The sequence below is a fragment of the Aspergillus karnatakaensis genome (assembly GCF_047715665.1).
Source record: "Aspergillus karnatakaensis strain CBS 102800 unplaced genomic scaffold BJY04scaffold_20, whole genome shotgun sequence".
Taxonomy (NCBI): domain Eukaryota; kingdom Fungi; phylum Ascomycota; class Eurotiomycetes; order Eurotiales; family Aspergillaceae; genus Aspergillus; species Aspergillus karnatakaensis.
In genome coordinates, this window is record NW_027395732.1 from 493,126 (window position 1) to 504,601 (window position 11,476).

The 11,476-nt window shown below is 52.4% G+C and overlaps 6 protein-coding genes across 6 annotated transcripts; 4 read left to right on the forward strand and 2 right to left on the reverse strand.

The window, feature by feature from the left end:
* Nucleotides 1-1,074: 1,074 nt before the first annotated feature.
* Nucleotides 1,075-1,979, forward strand: BJY04DRAFT_187656 (uncharacterized protein). The gene is made up of 2 exons (XM_073711077.1): nucleotides 1,075-1,310; nucleotides 1,384-1,979. Exons 1-2 carry the CDS (start codon nucleotides 1,156-1,158, stop codon nucleotides 1,868-1,870), a joined length of 642 nt encoding a protein of 213 aa, XP_073572117.1. The 5' UTR covers nucleotides 1,075-1,155; the 3' UTR covers nucleotides 1,871-1,979.
* Nucleotides 1,980-2,110: 131 nt separating this feature from the next.
* On the reverse strand, nucleotides 2,111-2,891 carry BJY04DRAFT_217620 (MARVEL domain-containing protein; the record flags this gene model as incomplete). The annotated part of the gene is made up of 4 exons (XM_073716096.1): nucleotides 2,111-2,147; nucleotides 2,206-2,288; nucleotides 2,340-2,537; nucleotides 2,616-2,891. The coding sequence occupies 4 exons, from the start codon at nucleotides 2,889-2,891 to the stop codon at nucleotides 2,111-2,113; spliced, it is 594 nt and encodes a 197-aa protein (XP_073572118.1).
* A 539-nt stretch (nucleotides 2,892-3,430) lies between these two features.
* BJY04DRAFT_217621 (oleate hydratase) lies at nucleotides 3,431-5,049 on the reverse strand (the record flags this gene model as incomplete). The annotated part of the gene is made up of 2 exons (XM_073716097.1): nucleotides 3,431-4,499; nucleotides 4,547-5,049. 2 exons carry the CDS (start codon nucleotides 5,047-5,049, stop codon nucleotides 3,431-3,433), a joined length of 1,572 nt encoding a protein of 523 aa, XP_073572119.1.
* Nucleotides 4,545-8,430, forward strand: BJY04DRAFT_227419 (lysophospholipase catalytic domain-containing protein; the record flags this gene model as incomplete). The annotated part of the gene is made up of 5 exons (XM_073718621.1): nucleotides 4,545-5,254; nucleotides 5,653-6,234; nucleotides 6,295-6,449; nucleotides 6,497-7,449; nucleotides 8,341-8,430. Exons 1-5 carry the CDS (start codon nucleotides 5,082-5,084, stop codon nucleotides 8,428-8,430), a joined length of 1,953 nt encoding a protein of 650 aa, XP_073572120.1. The 5' UTR covers nucleotides 4,545-5,081.
* Nucleotides 8,431-9,441: 1,011 nt separating this feature from the next.
* BJY04DRAFT_51596 (putative cytochrome P450) lies at nucleotides 9,442-11,004 on the forward strand. The gene has a single exon (XM_073720547.1). The coding sequence runs from the start codon at nucleotides 9,599-9,601 to the stop codon at nucleotides 10,988-10,990; it is 1,392 nt and encodes a 463-aa protein (XP_073572121.1). The 5' UTR covers nucleotides 9,442-9,598; the 3' UTR covers nucleotides 10,991-11,004.
* Nucleotides 11,005-11,026: 22 nt separating this feature from the next.
* Nucleotides 11,027-11,476, forward strand: BJY04DRAFT_187664 (uncharacterized protein; the record flags this gene model as incomplete). Its single annotated transcript, XM_073711078.1, has 1 exon — nucleotides 11,027-11,476. A coding segment is annotated over exon 1 (411 nt), but the record flags the coding sequence as incomplete, so codon positions are not given.

Below are 11,476 nucleotides of genomic sequence, written 5' to 3' on the forward strand. Positions count from 1 at the left end.
ACTACTTGAGTTCCACCCTGTGTGTGTGACAGACCCGACTATTAAGGATCATACTAGGTGTGCAATATTCAAGGCCATCTATTACCGGGTAGTGGTGGCCATGCCACCTCTACTCCATCCACTGAGTCGCAAAAACTGAGACCTCCTGTGCCGTAGTAGAGCAGTGTCGGTCATTATCAGTAATACTCCAGCACCATGGACAACAGCGATATATTGATCATGGCCATTGGCATTCTCATAGCCACTGTCTGCATTCTTGGTATCACGTACGTCCACTCTAGAGTCCCTGCGGACTACAAGACTTGACTGTTTACAGCTAAACGATTATTTCCACTCTAGCCTGGCTGCAAGAGGCGAACTTGAAGTATCCTCTAGACCAGCAACGGTTCCCCATCCTCTATCACATGAGACACTACTTTTGCACCTTGAAAACGCATCGCCAAAGCAGACTTTATCATCATGGAGAGCTTCCCCAGACTTGCCACCATATGTCTTGTCCTCTGCCCATAGCCATGTTGTCTGGTTTGTGAAACCGCTCTTACTGCCAGAACGAAAGATATAAGCTAAATACTCATATAGTGCAGTTTGCTTAGATGAAATCAGGGACAATGAAACTGTCCATGGACTAAGGTGTGGTCACGTCTTCCATCAGAGATGCCTTCAAACATGGGTCCTGGGCCAGCATCTGACCTGTCCCTTATGTTGCCAGCTCTTTTGCTGGGGCCGAGGTGGCGATGAAGCTGTAGTTTAATATCAATAGGTGGTAGTTTCCTGTCTATCAAGTTTAAAACCTTTCAAAAGCAAACCCTGAGCTAGACCCGTGTCCCAGCATGACTCCAGGTGCTACTATACAATTGACAGCGCTAGTCACACCCCTTAGAATATATCAAGCACATAAAATGCATTGAACCTATACCCCTCATCTTAACCAGCGCACACATTTACTCGTCTGAGATCACGTAACCTCATTTCCTCGAAGCCTGGAAGCCATCATATGCTGTAGTAGAGAGTAGTGCCAGTATATAAATACCCCAAGGATCTCCAACCGTCAATGGTCGTCTCACTGCATTTCCCACTCAATCTCCTTACAGCCTGCTAGTCATCTATCAATAGAATAGTTCAACCCAACAAAGCTCCGCAACTCCCCTTATCTCTATGCCCTCCACAATGGACCAAAGCCTGCATATCGAAAAAGAGAACCTCCGCGACCTCATCACCAGCGAGCGTTACTACCGGGACACCAGGAAATGGGCAGACCTGCGCCAGTGCTATCATCCAGATCCATCACAGACCCGGGTTGCTGTCACATGGTAGAGACAATTTCAATCTAATTTGACTTCACGCTATCCGTACCAACATCTGCTTACTCCAAGTCTCCCCTAGGATCGACGACACGATCGACACCTTCATCACAGCCGCCAAGCAGCTTGCCGACTGGGGCGAGAACCCCCTCCACTCTATCACAGCAGGGATGGTCCACATCCACGATAACCGAGCAGTGATCGTATCCCCGTGTATCATTACACTACGGTTTATGGAGAATGGGAAGGAATATGATTTCACGTCGCACGTGCGGTTGGTTCACCAGTGTCAGAAAGTGGAATTCTTGCCCTCGCCTGCGTCCGGGTCTGCTTGGAAGGTGCTCTCTCTCAGGACAATCTATATCCAGGATGCGGTGGCTGCTAGTAGTCCGGTTAGGGAGGAAGATTTGGTGGTTGATACAGGTTCTCGTCGTCCGAGCTATAAGCATTTGTGTTGGCTGCTTGAGCGGAGGGGGTTTGAGATACGGGATGACCTTCCCGGGGTGGATCGGCTGGATTTGATGGAGCGGGAGATGGAGGTTTTGTTTGCGTGGCTGTTTGCTGAATGAAGAGAGTGTGTTTGCTTATTCATTGTTCATTGCTAAAAATATCTTCTAGCTGGATTGCACGAGGAATACAACAGCAGCAGCAGCAGCAAGTGAAGAACAAACAACAGAGCAAACAGAACTCATAGAAAACTAGCAGCATACCAGCACTTGGAACAAGCAGTCTGTGCTAGATAACGCTACCAAGACCCTTGGATTGTGGCCTTTTATGTATCTTCCCCCCCCCTCACAATCTTCAAGACTTCACGCTTGAGTATTCGCCGCCTGCTCAGCCATCTCCCTGGTAGAAACAAACACTCTTAGCAAGAACAGCAAAAGACTCGAAAGACCCAACATACCTCTCATCCCTCTTGACCACCACATTCGGCTGCTGGTGATACGCAACCTGACGCCGCGGATACGTAGTCAAAACATACATTCCCTGATAGACCGTCAGCCTGACCCCCAGTAAAGAACGAGAACAAACACATACAATAAGAGCACTAATCAACCACGCCAACCCCCCCATAAAGCTAAACCCCAGATTCGCGCGCCACTCGCCACAGCCCCGGTCACCGACCACAATCGTGCGGTCGACCTCGCCGGGCGAAACAGTATACCACAGCTCCGCCCAGTAGTAGCTCCAGTCGCTCCAGAACCAGTCTGCGTTGCAGCCGCCGTGGATTGTGCGCTTGGTTTGCGTTAGATGGGAGTCGATGAGTAGAATTTATTGGGATCGTAGCGAGTAGAGAAATTAGTCTAAACTCACGTTCACCATTAGGCCAAATGCTACGTACCAGCAGATGGACAGGGCAAAGTCAACCGGGCAGGCGTAGAAGGTCCACCAGGCCGGGTATAGGAAGATCAGGGAGAAGAAGACGCTGATGGCGCCGATGACGAGACTGTATATGAGGCGGTTGTCTGCGTCGTCGTTGGCGCGGTCTACGAGGTATGTGTAGTGGGCGAGGATGCCGAGGACGATCGCTGCGCAGACGAGCTCGAATCCTCGCAGGAAGGGGGAGATAACCTTGTGGGCGTGGACCATTGTGAAGATGGATTGGGTTGGGGTGGGGCTTTGAATTCAGGAGGTGGAAGGTTTGGTCGGACTCTGAGGCTACTATCTAGATATAACGATATATCGGGTCGTATTTCAAGGCTCCTCAGGCAACTGCCGATGCTCATTGACTGTTAACAGATAGAGAGTTGAGCTTTGGGTAGGGTCTGGACCACGAGCAGGCAATCCTGATCAAGAGATTCAAGCCGAGCTAATCATACACTCCTTCCAGCAGGATCCACATTTCACAATACGTGTATGCATTCGAGCTTTGATTTAAGTTACACACGGTAGTACAAGCTAGCCTATCTGCGTGAAGTCTTTCTTCCATTATCAATTTCAGCAACTCCAGCCGAGTGGTTAGAATCATCCGAAGTCATGCCCGTTGGACGGGATAAGCTGGCCTAAGCTCTTCCACACAAATACCAAACAGGGATTATAATGTTCAGCATTCTCGCTAGCAAAGACCTTCACCCAGACTCCTAGCAAAAACATGCAGGAAACCGCCCCGAAAACAAACGCAAGCATACCTATTTCAGCAAATCAAAAACCCTCATAAAATGACTCCTCGGCGGTGCCGGCGCCTTAACATCCAGCCCCATCAAATCATAGACAGCAATCTGCGCACTCCGGATATTATAGTCCATGCTAAACGTCGTGTCCTGTGGAATATCCACAAACTGGCCAACGAGACCCAGATTGCTCGTATTGGGGGGGATAACCGGCGGCCGATCTTCCAGGCTGCGAGTGAGCAGAGCAGAGGTTGCGTACGGCATAATGCACGGAATCACCGTTGCCGTGGGGAGAATGGCCTGCGCTGGGAATCCAAGGTGGGCTAGAAGCTCTACCATGATTTCCTCGCCGCTGCAGGCGTACATCGGCTTGGCGATGTAGTCTCCGTCGCGTTCGGGGGACATCCCGTAGCCCCAGACCACATGGATGTTCTTCGGCTGGTCGGGAAGGACTGGTTGGTGGGGGACGTTGATGGTCAGATGCCAGCTGCAGTCGGCGGCGGTGGTGAAGGTCCCGGCTCCAGGTTCGTTGTTTGTTAGTCGAGTGTAGAGATCGATGAAGAGAGGGCTCCGCAGGGTGATGGTGAATGTCACCAGTTTGGACTCTGATAGCCGGTTTTGGAAATTGGAGGGGTTTCCGAATAGCGGGCCATTCAGGGCAAGCTGGTTCCATAGTCCCCAGGCATCGCCAGCGTCAGAATCAGCCACGAGTAGCTCGTGTGCGGAGGATCGATGATGGGAGCCAATGACAGAGGCTGACGATGATGGTCCGAGACTTGCAATCACGATGTCGGTTGGTTTCACAGCAATCATACCGGTCATCCCATGCTCGTTCAGGATGTCAATCCTTGAGACGGTGATGTCTCTGTCGCCATGTTTTGCGAAAAAGAGATCGGCCGTCCTAGACTTCTCGAAGGTTACACCAGATCTCTTTAGAAAGTGAATGGTGGGCACAAGAACGGAGTCTCGAAAGGTGTACTGCATCTGGCCCATAATGTGCGGACCACTTAAGTGCTCAATCGTATCAAGGTACTTTGAAAGGTGTCTCTGGAACTCCGCTGCACTATGCTGTGGCTGGATCGCAAATCTGCAGAGCATTAGCTTGCATATTAACTCATTGGAGGATACACTCACGTTGTGGACCAGAGTACCCAGAGAGTCGAATCAAAGAATTGCGGATCAAAGCACTGCCGGATGCTTCTATCCGCGAGGCTGTCTTCGCTCTCCAGCAGAAATGTCGCCAGATCAATCTGATCTCTCAGACGCATGTGCATCTTCCTGGCGTCCATCCTCGCTGGGCCGGATTTGGACTGCTTGATAAGCCGTGTCCATGTCTGTGGGTTCCAGGCCACCTGTTTCCTGCATTCGAGAAGTTCCAGCAATGTCTTCTCGGGTCCTGGATAAGGGACCAGTGAGAGAAAATGCTTCATGCACGGCTCGTTAAAGCATGGCTGTAGTCCCGCGTGGATGGTGTAGCCGCTGCTAGGACTTCCGTAATCGGTGGCCTCGTGGCCAGAGTGGGCGTGGATCTCGATGATGTGAATCTGGTGTCCGGAAACTTTGGCTTCCTGGATTAGATGGACAGCAGCGGCGAGTATAGCCATGCCACCTCCTACCAGCCAGCATTGCATGTCCATGGTTCTGCTGATCAGCTCGACGGAGTCTGACGATGTGGTCTGCACGAAAGGTCAGGAATAGTCTTCCTCTAGAAAGACATGTCAACACGCGACGAAGGCCAAGATTTTATCAGGAGGAGTTGGTCCCAAGGGCCGGGGAAGATGGTATGATTTCCCCGAATTGGAGGGCAATCGGAAGAAAGCCTGCTGGTGCAGCTGTTGCAAAGTACTTTGGCTCCTCGGGCCTTCGCAGATCTTCGGCAGCCGAACGCTGGCCTGTGTCTTCCCACCCTATATTATAGCGAATTATTATGAGCTCCGTCTCATTGTATGGACGCCACTCAAGGTCCAAATAGTCGAGGGTGGGAAAAGACCGAAAACAGCGTACCAGGGTACATGGCTCGAACGTCTAATGAATTAGGCCTAGCTCAAAGTTGCCCAGATGGTAGGATCCTATGCTCGTTCATGTCCTTTTTCATTCAACTCCTCTTGAATCAAAATTTCCTAGTCTTGTACATCTGCGGCAAATTCGTCTGCCGTCGTCGCAATGTTGGCAGCTATTATTGCTCCCATCACAGTGCTAGTACATCAAACACTCGGCTACATTCCACACATTTCCCAAAGAGCCCTACCCAATTCCCCCGATGGCTATACTCCATCCGAAGTAGAATGCCAGGGCGGGAGTCCCACAATCAGGAGTGCCAGTACGCTCAGTCCGCATGAACTGGCCTGGCTCCAAAGCCGCCGCCCCAAATGTCTCGAGGCCATGACAGAGTGGTTCAGTCGTCTCGATATCGATGAGTTCAGCACAGACTGGATCGCAGAGCGCAGCGAGGATGAGCTCCCCAATATCGGAATCGCGTTCTCTGGCGGCGGATACCGCGCGTTGATGAATGGCGCTGGTGCATTTGCGGCATTCGACTCTCGGTCATCTGGTACAGATTTTGAAGGACCGCTTCAAGGCTTACTCCAAGCATCGACCTACGTCTCAGGATTGAGTGGTGGCTCGTGGCTTGTGGGGTCCATCTATGTCAACAACTTTACGACGGTCTCGAACTTGATGGCTGGACAATCTGGCGGTGTCTGGGATTTTACCGATTCGATTTTGGTGGGACCGGAGGGAGAGGACGATTACTATCGTGAGCTATTGGATGATGTCGGCGGTAAGGCTGATGAAGGGTTCCAGGTCTCCATAACCGATTACTGGTATGTAATAGATCTTTTCGCCCAAGGAGTATAGACCTGATGAGCTAACCTGGATCTCAGGGGTCGTGCCCTATCATACCAGTTAATCGATGCAAATGATGGTGGTCCTGAGTACACATGGTCATCCATCCAAGCCATGCAGCCTTTCCTGGACGGCGAAGAGCCCATGCCTATTATCATTGCACTCGAGCGAGCACCGGGCGAGAGCCAGATCAGTAAGTTCACCCCAGCAAAAAAAGTACATTGATAACAGATGAATCAGCTTTGGAAGCTTCAGTGTTCGAGTTCAACCCGTGGGAGCTTGGGACCTGGGATCCGACGACGTATGCTTTCGCTCCCTTGCAATATATAGGGTCAAACTTCACCGCAGGGCAACTGCTTGACAGTCAGTGCACTGTTGGATACGACAATGCAGGTTTTCTAATGGGAACATCATCCACCCTGTTCAACCAGGCTCTTCTCCAAGTGAACAACACTGAGCTGAGAGACAGAATCCAGGAGACGTTGACCTCGCTGCTGCAAACCCTCGACGAGGCTCAAAGCGACATTGCAGTCTTCAGACCAAACCCATTTTTCAAATACAACAACAGCACAAACGGGAACAGAAACAGCAACTCAGATACCCTTGTTCTAGTAGACGGCGGAGAAGACCTGCAAAACATCCCCCTCCATCCACTCCTCCAACCTGCCCGCAAACTCGACGTGATCGTAGCCATCGACAGCTCCGCGGACACCGAGTCAGCATGGCCAAACGGAACAAGTCTAGTCGCAACATACCAGCGATACCAAAATCACCCCAGCATGACAAGCGGAGGCTTCCCCAGTATCCCCGATCAAAACACCTTTGTCAACCTAGGACTCAACAAGCGGCCTACCTTTTTCGGGTGTGACCCGGCCAACCGCACTGGCGACCAGATTAGTCCGTTAATTGTTTATATTCCTAATGCTCCTTACACAGACTACTCTAATGTCTCGACCTTTGATCTCGCATATGAGACGGATGAGCGCGATGCTATCATCATGAATGGATATAATGTGGCCAGCATGGGAAATTCCTCTCTTGACTCCAACTGGCCGGCGTGTCTTGGCTGTGCGGTGCTGAGTCGGAGCTTGGATAGGACGCAAAGCGCAGTTCCGCAACAATGCCAGGACTGTCTGCAGCGTTACTGCTGGGACGGGACCATCAATAGCACGGTGTCATTGCCATATCAGCCTGTCCTGCTTATGCAAACCAGCAGGGCAGTCGCGCGGAGGGATCTACAGCTGTACAAGCTGTACAAGGTACTGGTATATGTACTGCTGTTTAGGATGGTAGGAACCACAGTCTTTGACTAGCGCACATAACGTTTTCATCAATATATAACTCCTTGGGTGAACATTTATTTCAGAATATATGTCAACCTCGCCGTATGCCGGGGATTTGAATACCATGAGTTCTTCTTTGGCTCGCCGCAGCTTCTCCACGTACACAGAATCCTTCCCCGTGAGGTCGATAGAACTAGCGCAAACTCCCATGGATCTAGCGTCTACTACTTGTAAGCTAACTGGCTCGGGACTCCGGCTGCTCCAGCGTGGTCAGTGCGGCCTCCGGGCCTTGCCATGCCGCTATCCGAGTATGTCCAGGCTGCAGCTAAAGTATAAAAGCTTACCAGATTCATCCTCTTTATCTTTCTTGTTGCTCAGCAATACCATGTCTCCTCATGAGAATGTCTACCTATTCCTTCCCAACCTCATCGGTACATTCCCTTCCTTCCCACCCGAAATGTCACTAACAACGCAGGCTACACCCGAATCCTCCTCGCCATAGTATCCCTCCACTACATGCCCCACCACCCAACGACATGCACAGCCCTCTACAGCCTCTCGTACCTCCTCGACGCCCTCGACGGCGCCGCAGCGCGCTCCCTAAACCAGTCGACCCGCTTCGGCACAGTCCTGGACATGGTCACCGACCGATGCACAACAACCTGTCTCCTCGTCTTTCTCGCGGGCGCGTTTCCAGATTGCAGTCTTATATTCCAAGGACTGATTTGCTTGGACTATTCGAGCCATTACGTGCACATGTATGCGACATTGACGACGGGAGGGGGGAGGAGCCATAAACAGGCGGGCGAGGGGTGGCCGGTGGTTTTGAGGGTGTATTATGAGGATACAGTGAGTTCTACATCGCTAACTAGGAATGACTCTGAGAGCTGATTTGGGGATTCAAGAGGGTTCTGTTTGGTGTCTGCTTGCTGAATGAGCTGTGTTTTCTGGCTCTTTATCTTGTCTCTTTTTCGCCGGACCCTGTTTGGTTTTCTTTCGGTCATAGCTCCTGGCCGTTGGTTCTCTTTCGTGCGTCCTTTCCGTTTATGCTGTACAAGCAATTCGTCAATGTCGTGCAGCTTGTGCAGGGGAGTAGGATGATTGCAGGGGCTGATATGGAAGCGAGGGTTCGGCAGAGAGCGTTGCAGAGAGCATCGCAGAGGAAGTAGATGGATTTTAGAGACTCGGCGAGATACATATCAAGAATAGATACGTTCGTTCTCGCCAAACCAAAGAGGATTTACAAACCGGGGGAGTGGTATGATATATATATATAACCCTACCTCGGCCCTGAGTGATGGCGGGAATAGATCTCCGGACTTCCACACCCTTCAGTTAAACTTTGGAACTGGATCATCTCTGAACCATGGAACTGTAGGATGCGGTCATAGTTTTTGTTTTTCTTCCAAGTCTGCACTTTTAGGATTGTGATGGGCGATCGCCTAGGAGTGGGGGGCGGTGGGAAACCCTCGCGTTAAGCGATCTCACTGTGATTTCGTAGGAAGTGTCATTTGACTCTGATCAAATTAAAACTACAGAGTAGGTGATAGATGTGACCTCACGCTCGTATAGCCGAGGATCCTCAGGGAGATGCAAGGGAATGCTCTACTGCATTCCAAAGCGACGGCGACACAAACATTCTTGAGCTCTCTTAAGGTCTCTGAAGGTCATGAAGATGATACTTCGGACTCCGTAAAGCTGCAATTTTCCTTCAGGCCCACCAGAGGTCGCCATCTCGCACTATGACACCACCCTGCAGCCGCTCAGCCAGCCAAAGCTGCAGATTCTTCAGCCATGACCCACGGCCCTCTCCATCGAGCAATGATCTGGTCCCCTACGACGCGGATGAACCCATGATCTGTGCGACGATCTCTTGGCCCGCCAATCTCTGACCCTTGTTGTGATGCTCCAGCGCGGCTGCAGCTGAGCTGAGGGAGGTCGGACGAATCAGTAGGGAGTGATTCGTGAGCATTCCTTTAAAGCTGCCATCTTGCTCTCCAGTCTAAACTTTCTGCTCTCTCTCGAACCTCCTGCTCGATAATTTCGATTCAGTTCCAAAATGCCCACCCCGATTCCCTCTCCCAAGGGGCTGCCTGTCGTCGGCAACCTGTTCGATCTCGACTCGAAAAACCCCTGGGCTTCCTTTAACCGCCTGGCGAAGAACGAGCGTCCGATTTTCAAGCTCAACATCCTCGGCAAACAGATCGTCCTCATCACATCCGCCGCCCTGCTCGAGGAAATCTGCGACGAGACGCGATTCCGGAAATGCGTGAGCGGGCCGATCGTCCAGATCCGCGCTGCTGTCCACGACAGTCTGTTTACGGCCTACCACTCCGAGAATGAGATTTGGGGCATTGCCCATCGCATCATGGCGCCTCTGGTGTCGCCCGAGGCAGTCCAGAACGTCTTCAAGGAGAATCTAGAAACAACGGGCGATTTGATCGCGAAATGGACCGCCAGCTCCAAGCAGAGAGTCAACGTCTCCAACGATCTCGACCGCAATAACCACGCCGCGAACATGCTCGCCTTCTTCCACCAGCGCCTCCACACGATGGAAGGCCCCGAACCCGCCGTGATCGCCGCCCAACAAAACTCCACCGTCGAAGCGACCAGGAAGAGCACCCGCCCGAAGCTCCTAACCTGGCTGCTCGGCCACCAGAAGAAATTCGACGCCGACGTCAAGACCATGCGCGACTACGGCGCCGAAATCGTCCGCAAGCGCAGAGAGAACGAAGCCGACGCGCCAAAGGATATGCTGCACGCGCTGCTCCACGGAGTCGATCCAGAAACCGGAAAGAGCCTCTCCGAGTCGCAGGTCCTCGACGAGATCATCAACATCTTCATCGGCAGCGCCACCTCCCCGAACCTCCTCACGTTCGGCCTCTGGTACCTCGTCAACAACCCCGACGTCATCACCAAAGCCCGCGTGGAACTCGACGCCGTCGTCGGCACCGGCCCCTTCGAGCACGCCCACCTCAGCCAAATCCCTTACACCGAGGGCATCCTCCGCGAGACACTCCGTCTCAGCGCCACCGCGCCCGGGTTCAACATCGAGCCGATCCCCTCCGAAGGCAACGAGCCCGTCATCATCGGCGGCGAGTACGAGATCCCACGCACACAAACCCTCATTGCGCTCCTGACGGTCGTCAACCGCGACCCGGAGGTCTTCGAAGACCCCGAGGCATTCAAGCCCGAGCGCATGGTCGGCGAGAAGTGGGACGCGCTCCCCTCCGGCCTGAAGAAGGGCTTCGGCAACGGGAAGCGCCAGTGTTTCGGGACCAGATACGCGTGGGAGTGGTCTCTGCTTGTCCTGGCCAGCATCATCAAGGACGTGGACTTTGAGCTCGCCGACAAGAACTACAAGACCACCAACGAGGGCGTCAACTACAACGGCGCCTTCAGCACGCGGCCGCTCGGCTTCTTCCTCTCCGTCAGCCCGCGTGCGAAATGACTCCCCGAGTTGGAGTTTGGGGAGGGAATCAAGGTGTGATGCGACGTGATGTGATGTAATGAGCTATGGTATGGTATGCTATGTATTGACAGTGGTAATAATAATAGTTATATGTATGAGAAAGAACAAGGGTATCGTATCGCCGTACTTCCTCTCCACCATCCATCCATCCATCCATGTCCAACTCCTCTCCTCTCCTCATCTCAGCAGGATGAAGAACTCAGAATCAAACAGTCGGCCACTCATCCTCCCCCCACCGCAACACATTCCACCCAAACCGATACTGCTCCACCGCCAACCCAACACTCAAATCCGCATAATGATAATACAGCGTCCACCCGCGCGACCGATCCTCAAACACCCCCTGCCCACCAGGCCCATAGACATTCCCATGGCTCGCCAGCAGCGTCGTCCCGCCATTCCCATTCAGACACGAGCGGCCTTCTCGATCAACCTGTTCCTGTCAGCCAGTATCCCGCAGTAGAG